A 27,769-nucleotide genomic window follows, 5' to 3' on the forward strand; every position below is an offset into this window, starting at 1 on the left:
CACGTGTAGAGCAGGACTATCTGGAGGAAGCAGATATAATGAAAGCCAGTTATCCGCGCCAGGTTTCTGACACTGAAGACTCTCATTCTCTGAATCTTCCAACAGAGGCTATTTGAAGAGCTAAATTCCTTTCTTCTATGTGCCTTTCAAAGCCTTAAACTTCACTGACAGTGATTCCCTGTAAGTGGACTTCTGTTCCAAGTTTTGCACCCGGAGAGAACCACAATAGCAAGGAGGAAAATAGCCTATTTGCAGGAAAGAATTAAAAAAACCTCAGGTGTCAGGCTATTGCAGCACCTTCCCAGGAAATAATTTGGCTCTAGGGCTCGAGGGTTACAAAAGCAGACGGACTGAGTATAAAAACAAACCTAAGTACACATATCACTCAAATAGGTTTATATGTGTCCATTTTCTCACAAATTAATACTAGCATAACGATCAAATTTAAGGAAACTGTTACCTGACCAGGTACTTAGGAAACTGTTACCTGACCAGGTACTTTTCTAAAAACACACATTTGTGGAGTTCCCGTCATGGCGCAGTGGTTAACGAATCCGACTAGGATCGATGAGGTTGCGGGTTCGATCCCTGGCCTTGCTCAGTGGGTTAACGATCTGGCGTTGCTGTGAACTGTGGTGTAGGTCGCAGACGCGGCTCGGATCCTGTGTTGCTGTGGCTCTGGCGTAGGCAGGTGGCTGCAGCTCTGATTTGACCCCTAGCCTGGGAACCTCCATATGCCGTGAGAGAGGCCCAAGAAATAGCAAAAAGACAAAAAAATAAAAAATAAATAAATAAATAAAAACACACATTTGTGATGGCCAAGTTGAATTTTTTCCTTGAAGATGTTTAAAAACTATTCCTCCAAATAATATGAGTGATAGCAAAAACAAAAATTATATGAGTAGGTGTGTGTTATTCTAAAAATATATAATCTACTAATTTCAGTGATTTTTGGATTCACAGTGGAATTTAAAATATTTGCAAAACACACCTTAGTGACTCCTGGCCAGACTCCTTACATCTTCAAAGACAATTGTGTCATAAAACAATGTGAACACAAAAATATGAACAAAATTGGAGCTCCCACTGGGGTGCAGTGGGTTAAAGGGTCCAGTGTTGCCACAGATGTGGCACAGGTCACAGTTGCGGCTTCGATCTGATCCCTGGCTTGGGAACTTCCATTTGCTGTGGGTGTGGCCATTAAAAAAAAAAATGAATACAAGTTGATCACATAATTCAGAAAAATGTTTTACATACATTCAAACATGATTCAGTTAGTACAAGAGAAACAGAATATCAACAGCAATGAGAGTAAATAGAGTGGCTATGGCTGAGTATTAATTTTTATTTTGAGCTCCCTGGGACATGTAAATTACATAATTCTCCTATTGAGAAAACTACCAGTTCCCCAGGGTAAACAAAGTTTTCTTGGAACTATATTCTGAAAGAAATAGAGCACCTGAACCTTCTGTGGGAAATAGTGAACAACACATGTCCTACAACAAAGGCAGAAGCAGTTTTCACATGGCAGCTACTGAGATTAAACCTTTTTGGCACTGAAGGCCATGACAGAGAAGACAGTTTCATTAGGATGCTACAAAGAGCTGGCCAAAGGAAGCCTTGCTGTCATCCACGGAGTGGACTTCCCTTGGGGCTCACGACATCGCTACTCAGGGTTGCTTCTTTCATCCAAGGCTACGTTTTTTGTTTTTTTTTTTTTCATTTTTAACGTTTTATTGAGGCACAAGTGAGGTACAAGGTTGAGATCATTTCTGCTGTACAACAAAGCGATTCAGTTATGCGTGGACACACATCCACGCTTTGTCAAATTCTCCTCCCACACAGATGATCACAGAGGATTGGGTAGAGTTCCCTGTGCTATCTAGCTGGTCCCCATTGGCCAATTATTCCATATACCTCCATGTCCACTGTGTATGTCAATTCTAAACCTCCAGTCCATCCCTCTTCTGCCCCCACCTGTCCCCTGTGGTAACCGTAAGTTTGTTTTCAGTCTGTAAGTCTGTTTCTGCTCTGCAAATAAGTTCATTTGTATCTTTTTTTTTTAAAGATTCCACATATAAGTGAAACAAACCAGTTTATGTTTTTGTTTTTTGCGTGTGTGTATGTGTGTGTCTTTTTGCCTTTTCCAGGGCTGCTCCCGAGGCATGTGGAGGTACCCAGGCTAGGGGTCAAATTGGAGCTGTAGCCGCCGGCCTACACCACAGCCACAGCAACTCGGGCTCTGAGCCACCTCTGCAACCTACACCACAGCTCACAGCAACGCCAGATCCTTAACCCACCGAGCGAGGCCAGGGATCGAACCTGAAACCTAATGGTTCTTTAATCACTGAGCCATGATGGGAACTCCAAGCTTATGTTTTTAGAAAAGTTCTTTCTTCCTGGAACCAAAGAGAGTCACATGTTTACAGGGTGGGGAAAAGAATGAAGGAGAAAGAGGAAAGGACCAATGTTGACCAAGAAGATGGAGTCTTGGGCCACCTCATCTAACCATATTGCCTCGTTTAATCACACAACAGAGGAAGTGCCCGTCGTGGCTCAGTGGTTAACAAATCCGACTAGGAACCATGAGGTTGCGGGTTCGATCCCTGGCCTTGCTCAGTGGGTTAAGGATCCGGCGTCGCTGTGAGCTGTGGTGTAGGCCAGTGGCTACAGCTCTGATTCAACCCCTAGCCTGGGAACCTCCACATGCCGTGGGAGCAGCCCTAGAAATGGCAAAAAGAAAAAAAAAAAAAAAGAAGATATGGTTAACCCATCTCACCAAAGAGGACACCGAGAGTCAAAGAAGTTAGGCTGGTCAAGGTCATGTAATTGCTATGTTGATGAGGTGGATTTGGACCCAAGTGCATCTGAACCCAAATCTCCACTGGCTCTCCTGCCTCCCTTTCGGGACCCGTGTTCCATCCAGAGCTGTGCTGGACACCATAGGGCACAGGAGGACAAGGAGCTTGTCCTGCTGCCCCCGAGATACTTACAATCATGTGGTCCAACTAGACTATCTGATAAGGTGATGAACTCTAAGTATGAATAATATACAAAATAGTTGAGAGTTAATAATAGCAATAAATCCGATGGGAAACTGTAGGTTTTGAACAAAGAACAAGATATGATATTTTGACATGTTTGATGAAAAATCTTAACTATGTTATGTATCTTAGTGATGGGTCTCTCCCTCAAAACATTGATAGAGATGATGAATTTTATGTTTTATTTTGTTTTATTTTTGTTGTTGTTGTTGTTGCTATTGTTTTGTCTTTTTAGGGCCACACCAGAAACATGTGGAAGTCCCAGACTAGGGGTCAAATCACAGCTGCAGCTGCCAGCCTACACCACAGCCACAGTGACGCAGGATCCAAACCATGTCTGCAACCTACACCACAGCTCAAGGCGACGTCGGATCCTTGACCCACTGGGCGAGGCCAGGGATCGAACCTGCATCCTCATGGATCCTAGTTGGGTTCATAAAAAGTGGAGCCACAATGGGAATGCCCAGCTTTTATGTTTAAATCAATTGTTATGCTGTAAAATACATTCCCAGTAAAATATAACATCACTGAAATATTACCAGAAACTGGGCAAAGTTAAAAAGACAAACTACATGTGTTATGTTTCTATATAGTCACTCTGCTTAAAAGGTACGGAGTTTGGTTGAGTAGATAATAATACATGGATAATAATACTTACATTATTATACACAAATACATGTATAATAAGCCATGCACTAGTAATGCCACTCTGATGGGGTAAATGTCACACGGTATTAATGAAATTGGCGCTCAGATCGTCCATGTCACACTGATCTCATCCATTGAGCTAAATGTCAGGCTTGCTGTGAAGGATACGCTGGTGGAGTTTTTAAAGTTCATGTCCAAACTCTCTGACTTTCTCTGGTTATCTCTAAGTTGGTTTAAGAATGTCATGGCCACCAGCCTGTGACCAGAGTGAAGAAAGCTGAGAAAGGCCAGGTAAAGGCCCAGCCCATCTTTGCTGATGAGAGCAAGGAAAACTAAAAATGCAGCTTCTTCTCCCCCGGGCCTTCCCCGGAGCTCCATCTCCAAAATCACCTCTTAAAAAAGCAATGTTCTGGAGTTCCCGTCGTGGCGCAGCGGTAACGAACCTGACTAGTATCCATGAGGACTCGGGTTCGATCCCCGGCCTCGCTCAGTGGGTTAAGGATCTGGCCTTGCCCGGAGCTGTGGTGTAGGTCGCAGACACAACTCAGATCCCGAGTTGCTGTGGCTGTGGTGTAGGTCGGCAGCTGCATCCCCAAATGGACCCCTGGCCTGGGAACTTCCAAATGCCGAGGGAGCGGCGCTGCAAAGAATAAGAAAAAAAAGTGATGTTATTAGGCAACAGAATGCAGTTGTGACCCTTGCATTTATAAATCTTTTTAATTTGGAATAATTGACAGTGATCTCCTTAGAGATCTGCGATGGATATATATGCCTTTTGTGTTCTCCAGGGGCACCTGGCCCAGGAGAAGCGTGGAGGATGAGATCCAGTCTCCCCTCCACCTGTCAAGCCACTCACAACTTGTTCAGGCCTTCATCACCCGTCAGCCCAGAGGCAAGGGTGCCATTCATATAGATCCACCTGCCTTGTCCCAGGCAGTGCACCCTCAGCCGACTTCTGCCCCTGGGAACCCCTTCTAGCAATTCACAAGCTCCCTGCACAGGCCACCAGGAGCTCTGATGGAAATCAAACCTACTGAGGTCCGAGTCCTTTCATTTTTCCGAAAAGGAAAGAAAGCTCTGTGACCCTTTCTACAGCATCTTAGATGAATCAGAGCATGGCAGCCGTCCCCTCTCCATCCCCGCCAGGTGTCATCAAGAACCCACGCTCACCCACGCTTTGGCACAGAAACCAAACTCTCTCAGCTCTCTGGGTCTCAGTCTTAATTCTGCCCACGGCCTCAAAATGTTTCCAGGTAGTTAAGTGGGCCATTTCCAGTGGCTTGTCAGGCTCCTGAGCCCCAGGGGGTCACTCAGCGCCATGGGAGAAGCAAGACACCAAATATGTTCTGGAATATTTTAGGCATTTCCAGAAAGGTTAAGGTTCCAGGGAATGTCCTACAGCAGCTTTCAAATCTGCCCCACGCTGGGCTCTCATCTGGCTGGTGTCCCCAAGTGATTAGCAGTGACTAATTATGGTTCCCAGTCATCGTCCGGAAAAAGAGAAAACAGGACCAGCTTAGCACAATGACGTGCAATCATTGTCTCTTTTTAGTTGAAACATCCTTTAAAACAACAAACAAATTTATACGTGTCACCTCCACCTCTAAAAGATGACACAAGAGAAACAGTGAAACTCCTAAATAGTCCCTGACTGTTTGGCATCTAATTTAACAGTTTTCTGCTTTAATATTTAAAATTAATGCCTGGTTATCACCTCCCTACCATCAAGTCATAGTAGTTTCCTTTGTTTTTATTTTGATGATTTTTTCCTTCATTTTTACTTTTTTAACCCATTCAATGTCATTTAAACTGCTGTAAATTGCTATCCGCTTACTCATCTTTTGCTACAGATCCTTGGCATGAATTTTTTTTTTTTTTTTTTGGCCATGCCAAAGGCACACAGAAGTTCTCAGGCCAGCACCACAGCAGTGACAACACGTGATCCTTAACTGCTAGGCTACCAGGAAACTCCCTCAGCGTGAATTTTTCAACAAGCCTTAAACCATCCCCATAACAAGTTTCCTAAAGTCTTCTGAAGGCACCGGATTTCATCCTTCCTTATTGCCTTTTTTCTTTTCTTCCCTCGGAATAGGAAGCACATGTTTAAGACACCTCTAATTTTTACTCTCTGATCACTATTTTAAATAGGTCAAGTCACCTCTAGACATTTAAAATACTATGTAGACAAAATAAAATAAAATACTATGTAACTATAAATTGACATATAATACAGGTTTATTCACGTGAGTGTCATAACTTAACTACAAGCGTGATATGGACTCAATGCGTTTACAGATCATTTGAGCCTTGCTGTTGAATCACCTGAGTTCTGTCTGCCTGCCACGTTTTGACTTGGATGTTAGGCTGATGGACAGCGAGCTTGAGTTCTAGAACCTGTTCTCCGTGGTGGAATTTAAAGAGGGCAGTGTGTGCACAGTGGGTAATGAACCAGACTTAAACGTCCAGAGGCCTCACTCCACGCTTAGCTGTTTCTCTCTTTTATCAGCCCATCCTGGCAAAGTCATTCCTCTGCATCTTAATTTAGTCACCACTGAGGTGGAGGTCCAACTCATTATTAATTGAGTACCTACTTTGTGTCAGATCCAGCAGGTGCCAGAAATACAATGAAGAGGAATATGAATTGTGCCTGCCTTCTAGCACTTCAGAATCCAGAGAGGAAAAATACAAGTGAAGGAAAGCAGAATATGCGGAGGTGGCATAAATGTTTTACAACGGAAGTGCCACAGAGTTGAGAAAACCACGTGTGTGGAACAGGAGCTATCTCCTTGATGGGCTAGGAGACTTTCCTCTGGACCCAGACCAGACCATTAGTCAGGAACCAGGTGAAAGGATGAGGGCAGGACCAGCAGTGACAGTAAGTCAAGGCTAGAGGCTTTCAACTATAGACCCTCAAAGAAGGAGACTCAGAGTTTGACCTTGACTCAGGAAGGTCACACAGGTGGTATCCATGCCCCGTGCCCATTCTAGCTTCTCCCTATCCTTTATTTCTGACAGACACAAGTATCTCATTATGAGGAAAATCTATGTAATCGCCCTTCTTGATGCCTCTTCAGATTACAGCAGTGCCTTCACTCTTCTTTTTGAACACGGGGTGTGGGTGTATTGGTATGTATTCTATAGGTTCACAACCCACTGTCTGAAATTCTTAGGGGCTGATATGCTTGGGAGACCAGAATTGGGGGATTTAGAATGCCATACGATAGACACGGCTCATGTTGTGTAACGTTCTAGCAAGGTCTGGGGCAGCCCCGCCCCCCCCGCCCCCACCCCCGCTGTGGTTAAAAACAGGCATATTTTTGCAAAGAGATGGATGAATATTCACACTGGAAGAAGCTTCTCATCAGTCCTGGTTAGATTCTGAAGGAATTGGGTCAAGTGAGGTTTCTGTCTTAAAATGGGTTATGAAGAAAACTCTCAGTCTTCAGAGCTTTTCAGATTTCAGGACTATAGACAAGAGGTTGTGGACCTGCAATTAGTTGTAAAGGACAAAGTGGGCATTTGCAACCCCCTACAAACTGAAGTCTGAAGTGAGGGCCAGTCTTGTGCGGGGAGTCAAGTCAAAATCGCAAAGAAGCAGAGTTAACGTTGAGAGTCCTTGAGGATGCTTTCATAGGGCTGCCAGTGCTGGACTAGGTCAGTTTCCTCAGCGGAGCTCTAGAAGGAGCTGGTTTCTATGAGTGGTAGCTTGAATGAAAAATATATACCTTTGGGATCTCTCCCTGGGGCGCAATAGGATCAGTGGTGTCTTGGGAGCCACTGGGACACAGGTTCAATGCCCAGCCGGGTGCAGTGGGTTAGGGAACCAGTGTTGCTGCAGTTGGGGCTTAGGTTGAAACTGTGGCTCCCACCCCTGGCTAGGGAGCTCCATGTGCCGCAGGGTGGCCAAAACGACAATATATATACATATACATATATAGTGTTGAATAGACAACCCAGCCACGCACAAGGCACTGAGATGATCCATTTGTGAGAAGCACAAACAAAGCCTATGTACCCAGTAGCACTTGGTCTCTGGTCTTATGCCCTTCCTGGTAGGATATAGTCTTTAATGGTTGGCAGAAATGCGCACTTATTTAAAAGACAAAACATAGCAGATACAATAAGAAAACCATGCACATGTGTGTGTCTGTGTGTCTGTGTGCCTCTGAGTGTGTGTGTGTGTGCATAAGGCAGTGAATATAGTTGAAAATGTATATTAAATGTCCTTTGATTTAGCATCACTGGATTCATCATGTTTGTCTCCTTACTGGAATTGTTTTCTTTGGCAGACTTGAATCCAAGGAGTTTATGCTGTCTCGTTCACCAGGGCAGCCTCAGAGCCAGCAACTATCATACCCATTTCCCATGTTGTAGGTTAAGAGGCAGGACTGTATAAAGCTTAAGAGCCCAGACTCTGGCTTGGAAGCTGAGGTTGGAATGCATGTTCTGCCACTATCAGCTGTGAAACCAGGGGCATCCTCTTTGTGCCTCAGTGTCCTCATCTGAAAAGTGGGGCTAATCATAGTACCTGTATCAACCCAGATGGACTAAGTTATAGGCTAACAACAAACACCCAAATCCCAGTGGCTTAAAGCAAAAAAGGCTTTCATCATTGGGGCTGTCACACTGCACGTTTATCATGGGTCAGCCAGGACCTTGCTTTGTGTCATCCTTGGCCTCACTCCATGGTCTCAACTGCCTAGTGGCACATCTGGCACAATGCCCGTTGCTTGAGCAGAGTGAAAAGAACATTCTTCAGGGTCAACCACTGGTAATTAAATGCTTAGCCTGCAATTGGCATGGTGGGTCACTTCCACTTATACTTTGAGCAGAATTAGCCAGAAGGACCCAGGGCATACAAACCTGCCATGCACCCGGGAGGCAAAGAGGCAGAAAGATACCTTCCTCCCAGGGTTGTCATGGTGAGTTAAGGGTGGAATGTCTAAAAAACATTGGGAAGGGTCCCCAGCACTTCGTTACATGCTATGTAAGGTTTGCTATTATTATTATTGTTGTTGTTGTTCTTATTAAACTAAAGGATTTCAAAATTTTTGGAGGTCAATAACAACTGACCTTTTGGGCTTCTCCTCATTGAATGAATTTAGCTAAAGATTTTTTTTTTGCTTTTTAGAGCCATACCCGCAGCATATCGAAGTTCCCAGTCTAGGGGTTGAATAGGAGCTATAGCCACCAGCCTCCCACAGCCACAGCAACACCAGATCCGAGCCGCATCCATGACCTACACCAGAGCTCACAGCAATGCCAGATCCTTAACCCACTGAGTGAGGACGGGGATCGAACCAGCACCCTCATGGATACTAGTCGGATTCGTTTCCACTGAGTCACAATGGGAACTCCCCTAAAGATCTTATGGTAGTTGACTCACTCTTCCCCTTTGGCCTCTTGTGAGTGCCAATGAACCATGGAGCGAAGCCTTATCCATCTTCAGCACAGACACAGGGCAGCCCGAAGGGTGGCCCCCTCCAGCCTCACCTTTCTTAAGATGACTTTTGCAGCCCAGCTGGATCCAGAAAGGCAGTCCAGAGGAGAATGCTAATGGTTATGGACCCCTAATAACTTTTAGGCGTTGCCTGCTGTGAAGATCCCAGTTCTAAATGTGTTTCATACAAAAATATTTATGCTGCAAGCTGTAGCATGCAAACAGCAAGCTGCATTTATTGGTTTCGGATGCCAATTTCCTCCAGCTCTGGTTCTCCTTTGTGTTATGTAAACAAATCTCAACCATCTGGACCACAACAAGCCACCCTGAAGTATGTGCTCACTCCTTGCAAAAAGCATCAAATCAAAATACAATCTCACGGAATTCTGCCTACCAGAAAATTGGAGTGAACATCATGGCCTCATGAAGCTGTTTGGGGAAAGAAAAAAATGTTCTTTAGGTGTCAGAACTTAGACTTTAAATAGGAGAGCAGAAATGAGCATTTCAGAATATTTATCACATTGGTAAGAAGAAACAAGCATAAACCAGCACCATATCGTGTGCTGTTATTTCTATTAAGAGCAGTCCAAGTGAGTATTTTCCAAATTTCCTCAATAAGGAAAAGAGCTTAGGAAAAGCGTCTCAGACAGATGGGAAAATAGAGAAGAGATTACAGCCAGACTTCATGGTGATAGCCAGAGAGCAAGAGTTTTTATTCCCACCCAGCTATGGAAGTGAAAAATGTAGCTTTATAATAATTGTAACAAACAAGGTAAACTCTAGTCCATCAGTATTAAGAAACAATGAATTGGGAGTTCCCCTCATGGCTCAGCAGAAAGGAATCTGACTAGTATCCATGAGGATGTGGGGTCCATCCCTGGCCTTGCTCAGTGGGTTAAGGATCCTTTGTTGCCATGAGCTGTGGTGTAGGTCGCAGATGCAGCTCAGATCCCATGTTGCTGTGGCTGTGGTGTAGGCCAGCAGCTACAGCTCCAATCTGACCCCTAGCCTGGGAACCTCCATGTGCCTCAGGTTTGGCCCTGAAAAGAAAGAAAGAGAGAAAGAGAGGGTGGGAAGGAGGGAGGAGTGAAAGAAGAATCAAAGGTAAATTAATGCAAAAAAAGAAAGAATTTGGCCAAAACAAGTTACATAAGTTACCACCTACCTGCTGGAGCCTCTGAAATGAAAACTAAGCATCATGTCTGATGTCTTATCTCCCTGATAACTGCAGGCTGCTGAAGGCATCTTCCCAAAGCCGAATATGTTAGGCAGCCCCCACAGCCAGCCTTGCCCACAGGCAAATACAAGTGCTGGGAAGCGTTTCTGATTCTTTTCCCTCTACCTGAAAACATCTCCTACCAACTTAGCACAGGGCCTCATGTGCCCACCCTTTGGGAAAGATGATCATCACCAGAACTCGTGGCTCCGATTCATGAACTTTGAACCCTGTGGGAAGGCTATGAGACTGCGGGACAAGACCAGTGAGTTTTCCAAAGATTGTAGGCGACAAAACGGAGGTAAAGAGAAGACAGAAATCTGGAACGTGAAGAGAAACATGTGGCAGTAAAAATGGGAACCGTGAGGCTCCCCAAACACATTTTTTCCCCCTAGAGTCCCAGTGATCCCGTGTCTATTTATCAATTTATTTGATATTTGATCATCTTGCTCTGTCACCCTGAAACCCTATACATATAATTAAAACTGAATATGCATCAGATTATTTGATATCTTGGAGATACTCTACAAGTGGGGGGCTATAAAACTGCACCCAAGTGGAAGACTTTTTGTTTCATTTAACAGGTAAAGCAGACACTAGCCAATTATAAAATTCACCTCCTTAGGTATAAAAATGTGCCTGACATCGTGTGAAACTGGTCCCACTGAACTACTTCTTATCGATTTCACCTCAATATATATATTTTTTTAGCAAGTTCACTTTAAAGCCCAAGACTATGTTTCCAACTGCAATGTATCCACTTTGTATACAAATTAAACGAGAATATGTGGCAATTCGTTACTCAATCACACACCTGAATATCAGAGGAGATGTGTGAACTCACGCCACGTTTTGGTCTTTCTACCAATTCTAACCAATTCTGGCTCAGCTGATCAGCCATTCTTTTTTCTTTTTTCTTCTTTTTTTGTCTTTTGAGGGCCACACCCAAGGCATATGGAAGTTCCAAGGCTAGGGGTCAAGTGGGCGCTATAGCTGCCGGTCTATGCCACCACCACAGCAACTCAGGATCCGAGCCTCATCCGCGTCGACCTACACCACAGCCCACAGCAACGCCAGATCCTTAACCCACTGAGCGAGGCCAGGGATAGAACCCACATCCCCATGGACACTAGTCGGGTTTCTTACTGCTGAGCCACAATGGGAACTCCCTGATCAGCCATTCTTGAGCAGCTCTCCTGAATGAGATCGGCTCCTTTGTAAACCTTCTTGTTTCAATCTGCTGCTAAGCATTTCATCAGGAAAAAAGAAAAAAAAACCCATTAAACCTCTAAGGAAAATCCTTCTAATAGTTGATACTTAAATGGAGGACAGAACAAGGAAACAGGGAACTTTGTTTCATGGTTAATCTCAGATAGATTTCAGGGGAAATGACTTGCTCTGAATAAACTATAATCCATTATAACCTGGTTATAATCCAAGAGCAAAATTCCCAGTTTCTTTCTAAGAGGCTGTACATCATTTTCTTACATCAAATAATCTGGTGATCATAGCTCTGGAGGTTCTAACCACATACAATTCCTTGGACTTCAAGCTATTTTTGAGCCCATCATTTCAATCATTCAGCTCCAAAATAATTATCATTATCAAGCTATCTTTATAAGGCTTGAAACAATTCCTAACCCTCTGGGCTATAAGGATTGCTTACAAAACCAATAAACTCCAGAGCAGAGATTTCCAGTCATTGTGTTCAAGCGACAGAGTTTGGACTTTAGCAGCTGGCAAAAACAGCCCGTGTTGGTGAAACGGCAATCATAAATCCTATTTTTAATCTCACACAGGGCCAGAATTTAGGAAAAAAAGGCCCCTTTCCTCCCCAAATGTTGGCCATGTTTTACCACATAGCACGACAGTGAATATTTACAATTAGACCCCCCCCATCCCCAAGGGAAGGTTTGATCGATTCAGAGCCTCTGCTTAAAAGGTCAGAGAAATCTGAAGTGAACTTTAGAAAGACCTCTGAGAGGAATATTTACTCTGATTTCCAAGAATACCTACACTAAGTCAGGTTTGCTCTTAAAACGGAAGCTTCCGGAGTTTCCATCGTGGCTCGGGGAAACAAATCTGACTAGCATCTATGAGGACACGGGTTCGATCCCTGGCCTCCCTCAGTGAGTTAAGGATCTGGTGTTGCCGTGAGCTGTGGTGTAGGTCGCCAACATGGCTCGGATCCTGAGTTGATGTGGCTGTGGTGTAGGCCGGTGACTACAGCTCAGACTCCACCCCTAGCCCGGGAACCTCCATATGCCACAGGTGTGGCCCTAAAAAGACAGAAAAAAAAAAAAAAGGAAGCTTCCTCTACTGTAAAGGGTGTGTACAGTGACAACTTCATTCCCTGATTATTTCCAATCAAGGAGCTAAGCATTTTCATGCAAATTCTTACATCCAAAACTATTTCACCCACTGTGGTATCTGCGAGCAAAGCAAGACTCAGTTGGCCAATCAACTTACCTTTCCCATAGGTGCTGCTGGACTTGGGGCCCAATTTAAAAAGCTATTTTTAGAACAGTCATCAAATTGCAAGAAGAAGAGGGGTGAAAGAGAGCTTGGGTTGTGTGGGGAGAGGCAAATGAAGTTTTGAGCAGAATAGGGGCAAGTAACACTTTTCCCTTTTTATTTACCATGTCTATTTCCCAGCCCAAGACGGACTCTCCTGCCATCCCCATTCCCAGTGCCACTGTTTTGTTCGATTTGCAGATTCGATTCAACACCGTCTCAAGGAAGACCTCCTGTGTACCCCCAAGGTCAACCATGATAGCACGCCAATAAGAGCACCAAGTAAACATTTTCAAAAACTTCCAAACATCAACCACCAAGGAGCAAAGGAAATACTGGATGCGAGCGGAGATAAGGCCACGTCTCCCCCTGCTTCAGGAGCAGAAAGGTCCTTACCTTGCTGTCTTCCCCTTCAAACACTGACTGGTGGACGTTGCAGGCAAACAGCGAGTTGGGGAGGTCATTGAAGTCCGTGATTGCTTGAAAGGCCTCCTCCGTGAAGCACTGAGTCACAGCCCAATCCCGGTCTATGCAGCAGAGCAAGAAGAGGCCTCCATCTTCTGGGATATGCTCCTGCTGCCCCAGGCTCCTCATGCCAAGGAAGTAAGAATCTCCCCTCATTCCTGAAGGTACAGAGATGGCTGTGTGTTAGAACAGGACTTGATTCCTTGAAAGCTCAGTTGGCAGGTTGCCGTTCTGGAGCTTCTGGGGCAGAGCAGGGGATGGTGAGGGGGGGTTGTGGGAGGGTGTGGGGGGGTGACCAGATGGCGAGGCAGGGGCTATTGGGGGCGGGGGTGGGGGGGGAAACCAGCAAGTTCACATTTTCCCCTTGATATCTGAGTTATGACTTCCCATATAGCCCTACTTCTGGGCAAGAATTCAGTCTATGCTATGGGCAAAAAAAGATACCCTCACTTGACTAAGATTAGAGTTAGAGGCAGGGGGCTCTAGCCCAGCTGTCCAGCGTTTACTAGACTGGGGTCTGGGAAATTACATGAGTTCTCTGACCCTCGCTTCCTTAAGAGACTCAGACTCAAAGCAAAATGTACATGGGAAAGTCTTTTTTTTTTTTTTTTTAATTCTATTTTAAAGGCACACCTGGAATATGGAAGTTCCCAGGCTCAGGGTCGAATTGGAGCTGCAGCTGCAGGCCTATGCCACAGCCACAACAATGCAGGATCTGAGGTACATCTGTGACTTAGGCCGCAGCTTGTGGCAACATCAGATCCTTAACCCACTGAACGAGACCAGCGATTGCACCCGCATCCTCGTGGACACTACGTCGGGTCCTTAACCCACTGAGCCATGAGGGGAGCTCTGGAAAGTGCTTGAATAAGTTACATGATAGATTATACCATGACCATTACTGCTCATGCTTATCATGTATTGAGTTCCAGAGCATTCTAAATTATTGACAGGCATCCACTGACCTACTTTAGCTCCGCTAGAGTCTTTGAGGTTGGTACCCGTATCATCCTCATTTTATGGAGGGAAAACCCAGGAATACGGCACTTAAGTAGCTCTGACAGGGTCCCTGACAAAAATAGCAGGACTAGGCATCAGATTCAGGGGGTCTGGCATTGAAGTCCCTGCTCCTATGCCATGGAAAGGAAGCAGTGCAGGTCTGTATCTAAGGAAGTGCAAGCTATGTCATCACCACCTGAACCCTGATTAGGGCAACTCTAAGAGTTAATCGTTTCTCCGCCATGACAACACACACACACACACACACACACACACACACACACACTCACACACCCCCTTCTGCCTGGGGTACGCTAAGTAATTTGTGAACTCTGGATCTTACAAAATCAATACTATCTTGGCTGACGGATGGTGTATAGATTCCCCTCCCTCAGAGTCCCGCATAGGAAGCTTTCCTGTGTTAATCTCATCTAGCTTGTTCCATCATTCGATTATTTCATCACCCCTTACATTCAAAATTCGACCCAGCTGCAGCCAGCCAGAGAGGAGAGTTTTTCCACATGTTTTTTGTTTGTTTGGTGGGTTTTGTTTTGCTTTGTTTTTTGCTTTTTAGGGCTGCACTCACAGTATATGGAGGTTCCTAGGGGTCCGAGCCGAGTCTGCGACCTACATACAGCTTGCGGCAACACCAGATCACTGATCCACTGAGCACGGCCAGGGATCGCATGTGATACTAGTCAGATTCATTTCCCCCGCACCACAACGGGAACTCCTCCATGGTTTGATACTGGGACATAATTCAGTAGTTTTTGCCAGTTTTCCCATGCACTTCAAGGGTCAGTTTTTACCTTTTTCTTTCATATCTATTTTCACACCTATCATACTCTTATGTTCCAAGATTAATAATTAAGGGCTCAGAAGGTGAAATAACTTGCCCATGGGTACAAGGTAAGACTGCCTGACAACTATGATGTGGATGCTAGATCATCTTCCATAAGCTTCATTTCTCCCCATCCCAGCAACGCAGAACCTCAGGATAAAGGACAGAAAGGCCACAAAATGTCACTCTGGCCTCATCAAGTTTAGTTAAGACACAAATTCCAGATCCTCAGACAAATATGGCTTTCTACTTATAATCTCTCTTGAACTCTGAATGTAGCACTGTGATGAGGTTGTTTCTTGTTTTATTTTTCCTAGAAACAAAGCCCAGATGGGATCCTGATAAACGGTACTTGACAAAAACACAAAAGATGTGTTAAACTCTTAGGCTCGTACGGGCGTTTTAGTTTTGTTTTGTTTTTCCATATACCCACGGCATATGGAAGTCCTAAGCTACAGCTAGAGCAATGCCAGATCCTTGACCCATTGTGCCACAGCAGGAACTCCAGAGTTGCTATTATTTGAAATAATAACCCCAAATCAGATCACTACGATTGTGGAAAATAAAAATGTTATTCTTATATAAAATATAATTGTATCATTCCTATTTTCTAAAAGTTCTCAAAACTCCAATTAATGCAGCACTGCCTGTATTTAAGTCAACAAAATATTCATTTTAAAATAAAAATATGGTATATGTTTTAAGCTTCGTTTTACTCTATAATTAATCCAAAATATATGACGATTTTTAATGAGAAGAAAAAAACTTTGATGACATACTTCTAAGTATTTATTTTCCTTCATATTCATTTAAACTGTTGCTTTAGATATTTGGGGGTAATATGCATAGTAACCACCACTTATTATTATTAAGTATGAATTATTTTAGTAGTAAAAATAATTACTAAGAACATTAAGATAGTTTTACAGTTGATCCTTGAGCAATGAGGGTTTGGGCTACCAACTGGCTACACAGTCAGAAATTCCAGTATGGGAGTTCCCGTCGTGGCTCAGTGGTTAATGAATCCGACTAGGAACCATGAAGTTGCAGGTTCAATCCCTGGCCTTGCTCAGTGGGTTAAGGATCCGGTGAACTGTGGTGTAAGTCGCAGATGTGGCTCGCATCCTGCGTTGCTGTGGCTGTGGTGTAGGCCAGAGGCTATAGCTCCAATTAGACCCCTAGCCTGGAAACCTTCCTATGCGGAAAGGGCGGCCCTAGAAAAGGCAAAAAGACAAAAAAAAAAAAAATTCCAGTATGACATTGTAGTCTGCCCTCCTTATATAGGATTCTACATCTGTAGATTCAACCAACCCCAGATTCTGTAGTACTGTACTATGTATTTGGTGAAAAAAATCTGTGTATCAGTGAACCTGCACTCTTCAAACCCACGTTGTTCATGGTTCTACTGTATTTTCAACAATAGAAAAACCTTTTGATAATAAAGTTATAATCATCCAGGACCACGAAATAGAGATATTAAGTCTCAACTCTGATTTTATTTTTAATCCCATCTCTCTTATTTAAAAAATTTGAAATTAATCAAAATAGGTCCCCTAATGTTCTTAAACAGGTCAGAGAACATTTCAATTATTCTTTTTTCAAAGAGAATTAAGATCCATTACTGAACAAATTAATTAAATAGATCAACTATCAAGGCTCACTCAGGACTCATTTTAATCTACTTAAATAGCCTTAACTTCTGTTCTAAGCTGTAACAATACGATTACCTTCATGAGACATCTTTATTTTAAGCTCATTACTCTCACTAAAGATTTAAAAGGTGAACGCATTTTTGGCAAACAACCCAGTCTACTTACATGGAGAAATATTTTAGAAGTCAGAGCTTTGAACAAAGAAACCTGGCTTCTCTTCCCAATTCCATTTCTGACTCACCTCCTAATTTAGAGAAATCAACTGATCATTCTATGATTCTGTTTATCTTTATAAAACAGCAACACAAACCTCCAGCTGCCTCTCACTCAGCCAAGTAGGAAGGGAAGGGAGGAATGGAACAGGCATGAAAGAAAGTGATCAAAATCAGTATTAATCACTCATAAAAGGATATGTACTAGAAAATCCTAGAAAAAGATGTCATTATGATCACCTCAGAGCAAGATTCTTATGCTTTGGTATTACCACAAACCTTTATTTTATTTTTTATTTTTTTGTCTTTTTGCCTTTTCTAGGGTGGCTCCCGCGGCATATGGAGGTTCCCAGGCTAGGGGTCTAATCGGAGCTGCAGCCGCCAGCCTACACCAGAGCCACAGCAACGCAGGATCCGAACCACACCTGCGACCTACACCACAGCTCACGGCAATGCCGGATCCTTAACCCACTGAGCAAGGCCAGGGATTGAACCCGCAACCTCATGGTTCCTAGTCAGATTCGTTAACCACTGTGCCACGACGGGAACTCCTACCACAACCCTTTAGTAAACCCAAATAAACGCAAAGAAAGGGAAACGTTAACGATGAAAAGAACTCCCTCACAGAGAAACCTAAAGACCCTACAGCCCCAAATAGCTAGTTTCTTTTAAATTCATTTCAAAAATCTTAATTGTGGTAGACTAATAAAGAGGCACCAACTGCCTACATGGATAAGAGGATGTACTTAGGTTGTCTTTCCTTCTAAATCTGAGGTTGGTCATCCAAAAGAGAACAGCTGCTTTCAGCTCCAAAGATGACTTTTCCCAGAGGGCTCCCATCCTCCCCCAGGACCCATGCATTTAGCATCCTTCCTTTGCACTTCCCCAGAACCCAACAGAGCCCTCTTGCAGCTCATTCCATGATTACGTATCCCAACCAGATTGATTTTTTTTTGGGGGGTGGGGGCGCGCCTACAGCATGTAGATGTTCCCAGGCCAGGGATCGGACCCACACACAGCAGTCACCTGAACCACAGCAGCAGTAACGCGAGTTCTTAATCCACTGAGCCACAAGGAGACTCTGAGTCTGATGTTTCTTGACAGCAGAGAGTGAGTGGCCTTCATCTAGGTTACCTTCCACCTGGGACAGCTAGAAAAGCCCTCAAGATGATGTTTGACTGAATGAATGAATTTTGTAAAAAGGGGGTCTCTTTCAGGAAATAACACACCAGCAAAGGCATTACTGCGGCCAATTTAAAGCACATACGCCAAAGATATGTTATTTATTTCCAACGTATACACTAATAATAAAAATTAACCATCATTTCAAATGTAGTTTTAAAAATGGAAGATACTACAAGTCAATTCTCCAAGTCCATGCTTTTCTTTTCTGTGGAAAGGTTCATTTTACCATATATTAGATTCCAGACATAAGTGATATCATATGGTATTTGTCTTTCTCTTTCTGACTTATTTCACTTAGTATAAGAGTCTCTAGTTCCATCCCTGTTGCTTCAAGAGACATTACTTTGTTCTTTTTTTATAGCTGAATAGTATTTCATTGATGGAGCATGGTAGAGGGTAATGTGAGAAAAAGAATGTATATATGTATGTGTGACTAGGTCACCTCACTGTACAGTAGAAAACTGACAGAACACTGTAAACCAGCTCTAATAGAAAAAATAAAAATCACTTAAAATAAAAAATTAGAATTAAAATGGAAGATAATAAGAATCTCTCAAAGTCCTCTGGCTAAAATTAAAAATCAGTCTAGTATAATTAAGGTAACATTTATGTTTTTCTTTTCTTTTCTTTTCTTTTTTTGTCTTTTTGTCTCTTTAGGGCCACACCCTTGGCATATAGAGGTTCCCAGGCTAGGGGTCTAATCGAAGACCTTTGTCTTAGGACCAATAATATAAGAGTAAAATAAAATGTAGTAGAGCTTAGGAATGTGGGGGAAGACTAGACCAGAAACCCAGATTTTTTTTTTTTTAGGGCCACACCTGCGGCATATGGAAGTTCCCAGGCTAGGGGTTGAATCAGAGCTGCAGCTGCCAGTCTACACCACAGCCACAGCAATGCAGGATCCGAGCCAAGTCTGCAACCTACACCACACCTCACAGCAACACCAGATCCTTAACCCACTGAGTGAGGCCAGGGATTGAACCCGAGTCCTCATGGATGCTAGTCAGGTTCGTTAACCACTGAGCCACGATGGGAACGCCAACATTTCTCTCTTTTGATTACATGAGTTCATTGAAGGAAAAACTGGAAAAATCAGAAATGTGTAACAAAGGAAATTAAAAGTAAAGTATAATCCTCCTATCCAGAAAACTCTGCTAATGTGTTAGTATATTTAGTTTCAGCATTTTTTATGCATAATTTTCTTTTTTGGCATGTGGAAGTTCCTGGGCCAAGGACTGAACCCAAGCCACAGCAGTGACCATGCCAAGTTCTTAACCCCTAGTCTGCCAGGGAACTCCTCGTTCATAATTTTGAAAAAAACCTGCGAGCTTGCTGCTTAGTATCGCACATAGATACAGCCAAGAGCAGTTCCCTGTAGCATTACACATTCTTTGAAAACATGAATTTTAATAGCCATTTAGAATCCCAGTGTATAGATCTGTCATTATTGATTTAACCATTCTTCTGTTGTGTGACATTTAGAAAGCATATATTTCCATCATCACATGCATCTGGGAAAAAAAAAACCCACCACCCACTTTTAAGATATGAAGTCTCCGCTGGGAGAATCTCAAAACTTCAGAAGCAGAGAAGAGACATCTTTAGGAAATCTTGGAAAGAGCCCCAGAGGCCTACTTGGGTTTGGTCCTTCTCTAAGTTGTGTAAGTTCTCGGCTGTGGTTTCCATGTTAGCAAAACAGAAAAACACCATGGCCTTGTCTACTGTGAACGTGAAATGAGCGAAGGGGATGAATGTCTTGTGAAGCCTCCAAAACCCTATGTGAATTAAGGCTATTTATTACCAGGCTCATGAAGAGCAGAGGAACCTGGAATGCCCACTGTGGCTCAGCAGTCATGAATCCAACTAGTATTCATGAGGACGCGGTTTTGATCCCTGGCCCCGCACAGGTGGCTAAGGATCCGAGTTGCAATGAGCTGTGGTGTAGGTCGCAGATGAGGTTCAGATCCCGTGTTGCTGTGGCTGTGGCCTATGCGGCAGCTGCAGCTCCGATTTGACTCCTAGCCTGGTAACTTCCATGTGCCGCGGGTTCGCCCCTAAAAAGCCAATTTAAAAAAAAAAAAAAAAGCACGGAGTTCCTGTCCTGGCTCAGTGGTTAATGAATCTGACTAGGAACAATGAGGTTGCATGTTCGATCCCTGGCATAGCTCAGTGGGTTAAGGATCCAGCGTTGCCATGGGCTGTGATGTAGGTTGCAGATGCTGCTCGGATCCCACGTTGCTGTGGCTGTGATGTAGGCCGGTGGCTACAGCTCCGATTCAACCCCTAGCCTGGGAACCTCCATGTGCCAAGGGAGTGGACCTAGAAAAGGCAAAAAGAAAATAAAAAAAAAAAAAAAGAGAGGAACCTGCACACAGACCTGGATGTCGTCGACTACTGCTGAGGGTGTGAACAAGGTTCAAACTTCAGTGAACATCCATGACGCTAAACCCGTGTCATAACATGAGAAACAAGAAAGGATGCCTCTTGAATATCTGGTCTGGGTCTGGCTGGAGAGCCATTAGAAGGGCAGATGTTTGTAAGGCAAAAGAGAGTGACTGAATAAAAACAAAACCCCTCTTCCTCCCCAGACACTGGCAACAGCAAAATAACTGCTAATTTAAATGTTACAAAATAGGTGGCAAGGAGACTAGAAATCAAATTCGACTCATTTTAATGGAAGAAGAAGTCGGCAAGGAGGAAAAAAATATTTTCAACTATTTCCTTATTTTGCTATAATGTGAACATGATCTCATCCAAGATCCTCAGATAACACTCAGATTACTTCTTAAACATTTTTTTTTGACCATGCCCAAGGCATGTGGAAGTTCCCACATCAGAGATGGAACTTGCACCACAGCAGTGAGAAAGCTGGATCCATAACCCACTAGGCCACCAGGAAACTCCTAAATAAACATGAAAAGACCTAAAATGAAGATGGTATGGTTCTTACCATGAAGACTAAACACTCGACACTTAAAGATCCCTGTGTGGCATCAAAGAAGTAGCAACTGAATAAATGTTTGTGGCATAAATAAGTTAACAAGTTCTCTCTCCCTCCAGAAACTCAGGTGGTCATTACTGGGTTTCTATACACAAGAAACTAACCTTTCCAGAACTCCCACTTTTCATTCCTAACAAACATTTCTTTCTTTTTTTTTATTTTTCTTTTTGCTATTTGAGGGCTGCGCTTATGGTATATGGAGGTTCCCAGGCTAGGGGCTGAATCGGAGCTGCAGCCGCTGACCTACGCCAGAGCCACAGCAACTCAGGATCCGAGCCGCGTCTGCGACCTACACCACAGCTCACGGCAACGCTGGATCCTTAACCCACTGAGCGAGGCCAGGGATTGAACCCGCATCCTCATGGATCTTAGTCGGGTTCATTAATCACTGAGCCAGGAAGGGAACTCCCACCTAACAAACATTTTTTAAAAAATATGGCACAATTAAGAAGTTACCATTGTGGGAGAGTGGGTTAAAAATCCAACTGCAGCATGGTGGCGTGGGTTTGATCCCCTGCCCTGGTGCAGTGGGTTAAAGGATCTGGTGTTGCCTGTGTGGCTTGGATTCAATCCCTGGCCTTGGAATTTCCATATTCCACACGTGTGGCCATTTACATATGGTGTACATATGGTATGCCATATGTACATGCCACATATATATATATGCTACATATGCATATGGCACTATATATGCACAATTTATATATACATGGTGTGTGTGTGTGTGTATATATATATATATATATATATATATAAATACACACACATACATATATACATATAGAGAGAGTACAATTTGCACATATGTAGGGTACTATTAAGTCCAGAGGAAGGGAACTAAAAGAGCCATCCGATTCTGCCGGGTATCATTTTTGTCACAGTGTTATCAATATGCATGAGGTTCAGATTGCTGAATTGCAGAATCCTAAAAATTCTCACCTTTCTAGGAATGGGGTATATCTCGTGAGACTGGGGAGCCATGCATTTGCCATAAGAGTTCTGATCTAGAAAGTCTTTTTTTTTTTTTAAGTTTATGGCCGCACCCAAGGCATATGGAGGCATATGGAAGTTCCCAGACCAGGGACTGAATTCAAGCCACAGTTGCAACCTACACCACAGCTGCAGCAACACCAGATCCTTTAACCCACTGCACTGGGCCAGGGATCAAACCTGCACCTCCACAGTGACCCAAGCCACTGCAGTTGGATTCTTTTCCTTTTTTTTTTTTTTTTGTCTTTTTAGGGCTGCACCCAAGGCATATGGAAGTTCCCAGGCTAGCAGTTCAATCAGAGCTGCAGCTGCAAGCCTACACCACAGCCACAGCAAAGCCATCTGAGCAGCGTCTGCAACCTACACCACAGCTGACCGCAACACTGGATCCTTAGCCCACTGAGCGAGGCCAGGGATCGAATCTGCATCCTCATGGATACTAGTCAGGTTTGTTACTGCTGAGCCAGAACAGGAATTCCCCGCAGTTGGATTCTTAATCCATTGTGCCACAGTGGGAACTCCCTGATGTGGAAAGTCTTAAACTGGATAGAGGAGTGGAAAAAATCACAAATAAGCCCATGAGAGCAGCAGAGTCGTGGCAAGAAAAATAACATTGTAAATAAGCGTCCAGGAAGATGCTCATCCTAGCTTCATCGTCAAGTCAGGTCACCCCATTGACAGTGTGATCATCAGTGTGACCCATAAAAAAGGCTGACGCCACCTTGGAAGGGATGGGGTAGTAATGATATCATCTTGAGTCCCCTTAACATGGAGAAACCAACACGGCCAATTCTGAGTACCTCCCAGGACAGAAATACTGGAACTTTTCCTAAGGAAACTATCTAGTCTTATCAAGGGGTCCAAAGTCATGTCAACTAAGAAACAGGGACACGGGGACACACAGCATAGGACACCGGAGGGGAGAATTCTGGAGCCAAATCACAGTGACCTTTGGATTCTGCAAGAGGAAACATTCTTGCGATGGCACCAAGAAAGGAGAACTCAAACCAGGGGAGAATGAGTTCACTTTAGTAAAAGCAGCCATGGATCTTTTAACTGTTCAGGTTAAAATAGAAATGGCTAAGGGAGCGACTTGTCCCAGTGATAGCCACTGAGTACGCTCCACAGAGCAGGTGGCATCTATCTGGGAGGATGTCACATAAGGAATCCAAGGACCAGGGAGATGACCGGCTGACATCTCCCTTTAAGGTCCCTTCTCACCTCGATATTTTTCTTTCTCCAAGATTGGAAGAAAATACACAAGAAAAGAGGCATCTGTTCACCCTGGGGCTTAAAGGCACTCAAGAAAGGGGAACTTGTATATCGCCTTTCAGAAACGCGTTCTTCAGTGTTGAAACCTTTATCTGATGCTCACAATAAACCTGCCTCTATTTTTTTGTCTTCCAGGTTATTCAAATTAGAAGCAAGATGTTTTAAAAATAGGAACTAGTGATTTACAAAGAAAAACGAGCTAGACATTCGTAAAAAGTAATTTATTTCTCCTTAGACTAAGAGAGTATTAAAGATTCAACTTATCTGCTTTTTAAATTAAGAAGTGGAAACTTTCTGCAATAAGGGCAACATATAGGGAGAAAAACGTGTGCCTGATTTCATGGGATAGCCAGTGGAGGAGGATAAACAGGAAACAGGGTAAATGGAAATGATTAATGAATAATTCACTCTGACTTTAAATTCAGTTTTGACTGAAAATCAAGTCACTGGATTATGGGAGGTTTGTTATTTTGGAAGAAGTTAAAGATGATCATGTCAGCTTGAATATTAATAATCAAAACTAAGAATGCAATGTTGCATTAATAAGTAGTAGGAAGAAAGGCTGATAGCTCTTTTTAAGTTGAATAGAACGTTAAAGAAATCCAATTCAATTTTTTAAAGAATAGAAACCTCAATTTAAAGATCTGCAGTGGAGTTCTGTCGTGGCTGAGTGGTTAATGAATCTGACTAGGAACCATGAGGTTGCGGGTTCAATCCCTGGCCTTGCTCAGTGGGTTGAGGATCCAGCATTGCCATGAGCTGTGGCATAGGTTGCAGACACGGCTCAGATCCCTCATTGCTGTGGCTCTGGCGTAGGTCATCGGCTACAGCTCCAATTGGACCTCTAGCCTGGGAACTTCCATATGCCACGGGAGCAGCCCTAGAAAAGGCAAAAAGCCAAAAAAAAAAAAAAAAAAAGGATGTGCAGTGTTGGGGAGTTCCCATCAGGACTCAGCACAAACGAATCCTACTAGTATCCCTGAGGATGCTGGTACAATCCCTGGCCTCAATCATTGGGTTAAAGATCCAGCCTTGCCATGAGCTGTGGTGTAGGTCAAAGACGCAGCTCAGATCTGATTCGACTCCTAGCCCAGATTGCTTTGGCTGTGGTGTAGGCCAGCAGCTGCAGTTCTGATTCAACCCCTAGCCCAGGAATTTCCATATGCTGCAGGTGCAGCCCTAAAAATCTAAAAATAAAAAATAAATTAAGTGTTGGAGTTCCCACCATGGCTCAGGGGGTTAAGGACCTGATGTTGCCACTGTGAGGATACGAGTTCAATCCGTAGCCTCACTTGGGTAAGTTAAGGATTGGGTGTTGCCTCAAACTGTGGTATGGGTTGCAGATGTGGCTTGGATCTGGTGGTGCTGTGGCTGTGGCGTAGGCCGAAGCCACAGCTCCAATTTGACCCCTAGCCCATGAATTTCCATATGCCACAGGTGCAGCCATAGAAAGAAAAAAAAGGAGAAAGACTTGCTGTGTTTAAAATCCCTTCAGATCTAAAATTAAATGACTTTTTTTTGGCTCCGCAACATGTAGAAGTTCCCGGGCCAGGGATCGAACCCAAGGCACAGCAGTGACCCAAACCACTGCACTGACACTGTTGGATTCTTAACCTACTACACCACAGGGAACTCCTCAAGTTAAATGATTCTTTAACAATACCTGGGACAAAACAAACTTATTAGAAGAAAAATTTACATGAATCACAATAATCATTTTACAATTAAATCATATCAGCAGCTTTCATTTTTGGTCTGGCCTTAATGGTGAGGTCCTTTGGATGCATAGCTAGATCCTCTTCGGGATAAGCCAGGCCTTTTGCTCACGTTGTCCATCTTACAGGAAAATGGGAATTGACTATTAGCAACCTCAAACCATCCCGGCCATCCTGGACTACAAAGGAGAGACAAGATATTCTTAGGCTGTGCTCCAGAGAAACCCATTTCAGAGCTCTTTCTGAAATAGAATGGAACCTATTTAGTTCAGCCACAGAATTTTCACACCCACTGAGCTGTGTGAACCTCATGCTCTTCTTTAAAAAAAAAAATTTTTTTTTGATTAAATCTCATGCTATTCTTCATACCATGTGGGATCAGTCTTGAGAGAACCAGGAGCACTCAGTGTTCAACGCATGGTTTTCAAAAGAAATTATTCCCACTCCTCACTCATGGCTCCCTTCAGGACAGCTTCTGGGACCACTGTTCCACTTGAAGTTTCCACAGGACAATAATTCAATTAATTTAACTCCCCAAGGAAGCAGCTTTTTATACATTTTTATGAAGCTAAAAAAAGAAAAAAAAAAGCAAGCTGTTGGCATCATCTCCTTTTGCACTGGATTCTACAGCAGGGATGGGACTACAAACGCGCCCGTAATAACGTCTTCACACCTCTAGGGTTTTCATGTCCATGGTCTCCCAGGAAGGATTTGCAAATCCTGTATATTCTTCCAATGGCCAAAATCGAAAGGAAGGAGGACCCTCACATTTACACAGGCTCAGATGGGACAAGCAGTTCAGACACGCGTCTTCCATTTCCACAGCCCTTGGACATCATCCAAGAAAATGTATTCCAAACAGGCTTGTCGAGAGAGAAGAGAGTCACAGAAAGGAAACATCACCTTTTTATTTTTCTTTTTTTGTCTTTTTGCCATTTCCTGGGCTGCTCCTGCAGCATATGGAGATTCCTAGGCTAGGGGTCGAAGCGGAGCTGTAGCCGCCAGCCTACACCAGAGCCACAGAAACTTGGGATCTGAGCCGCGTCTGCAACCTACACCACAGCTCATGGCAATGCCAGATCCTTAACCCACTGAGCAAGGCCAGGGATCGAACCCGAAACCTCATGGTTCCTAGTCGGATTCGTTAACCACCGAGCCACGACGGAAACTCCGAAACATCACCTTTTATGAAGGGTATGAGGGTAAGAAGCTTGTTCTTAAGGCCTGGCAAATCTGTGTCTACAGAGAATCACCTCTGGAAAACCAGAGATTTATTCAACGAAACAAACAGGCAACACTGGAGCCCTCACTCACCCAAAGAGAAGAGCTTTGGTCATTGCATTAGTCAACGTCCCAGCAGGAAAACAGATGGCATGCTCAAGTGGGAGAATCTGAAAAAGAGTTTAATAAAGGAAGTGCCGACAGAGGTGTGGGCAGGCTCTAGGGAAACCACAAAAGAGAAGGCAAAAGCCTGGCTATCCTTAAGCCTGAAAGAGAGAAAAGAGGGGAGAAGTTTCCAGACTTGGGATACAGAAGGCTGAGAGTAGAGGACCCCCAGCAGACCTCTGGTTGAGGGTGAGAACTAAAATACTGCCTGCTAGGAGTCATGGCGCAGCAGAAATGAATCCAACTGGGAACCATGAGGTTGCAGGTTCGATCCCTGGCCTCGCTCAATGGGTTAAAGGATCCGGCATTGCCATGAACTGGGGTGTAGGTCACAGACTCGGCTTGGATCCTGCGTTGCTGTAGTTGTGATGTAGGCCAGCAGCTGTAGCTCTGATTCAACCCACTAGCCTGAGAACTTCCACATGCCGCAGATGCAGCCCCAAAAAAGCAATAAAATAAAATAAAATACTGTCTGCCACATTTTCTTTTCCAGCCAACTAGGGATATGGCCAGTCCTCAGTGCCACCACAAAGAGGGTGCCAGGGGAGTCAACATCTCCACTTTGCCCTTTCTCTGATCTGCTGGCACCTGGCACTGGCCAAACCCAACAGCAAGGGGCCAAGGGAGCTGGGATGTGGACTACATGGATCAGCCCCAGGGGTATGGTACAGAATAGAGAGGGAAGACTCGGGCTCTCTGGGTTCAAGAGAAGAAATCAAGCACGGGCTTCATAACTGGGAGATAGTCTAGATATTTGATAGGTTAATTTCAGTAGACCTCGATCTAAAAATGGTATAATGTCATCCCAGGGGCACCGTGTTCTGACTGCATTTTTCCTAAGAACACAAAGACTGAAAGGGAAATGAGCAGCCCTCTTTCAAGGCCAATGCCTGCATCACTGTGGACCAGGTCTTCCTGAGCCCAGGAGGGGAGGGAGGCAGGAGGCCACCCCCTCATTGAGGCTTCAAGAAGAAGCCCACAGACAGCCCCAAACCTCCAGAGGAGCCAAGCAACTTTAGGCAAAATAACATTGCACAGAAGGATGGCATGTCTCACAATAGCCAAGACATGGAAACAACCTAAATGTCCAACAACAGATGAATGGGTTAGGAAGGTGTGGTATATATACACAACGGAATACTACTCAGCCATAAAAAGAACAAAATAATGCCATTTGCAGAAACATGGA

The 27,769-nt window shown here is 43.9% G+C and overlaps 1 protein-coding gene across 2 annotated transcripts in view; it reads right to left on the bottom strand.

Annotated features, from left to right (window-relative positions):
• The window catches only part of RCAN2 (regulator of calcineurin 2), a 303,834-nt gene that overhangs the window by 235,487 nt on the left and 40,578 nt on the right, over positions 1-27,769 (bottom strand). For both annotated transcript variants that reach the window (XM_047794591.1, XM_047794590.1), the window contains exon 2: positions 13,259-13,485. In XM_047794591.1, the coding sequence (XP_047650547.1) occupies positions 13,259-13,483 (225 nt within the window). In that variant the 5' untranslated portion in view covers positions 13,484-13,485. The remainder of the gene's footprint in view (positions 1-13,258; positions 13,486-27,769) is intronic.

This window comes from Phacochoerus africanus, chromosome 9 (genome assembly GCF_016906955.1).
Source record: "Phacochoerus africanus isolate WHEZ1 chromosome 9, ROS_Pafr_v1, whole genome shotgun sequence".
Taxonomy (NCBI): Eukaryota; Metazoa; Chordata; class Mammalia; order Artiodactyla; family Suidae; genus Phacochoerus; species Phacochoerus africanus.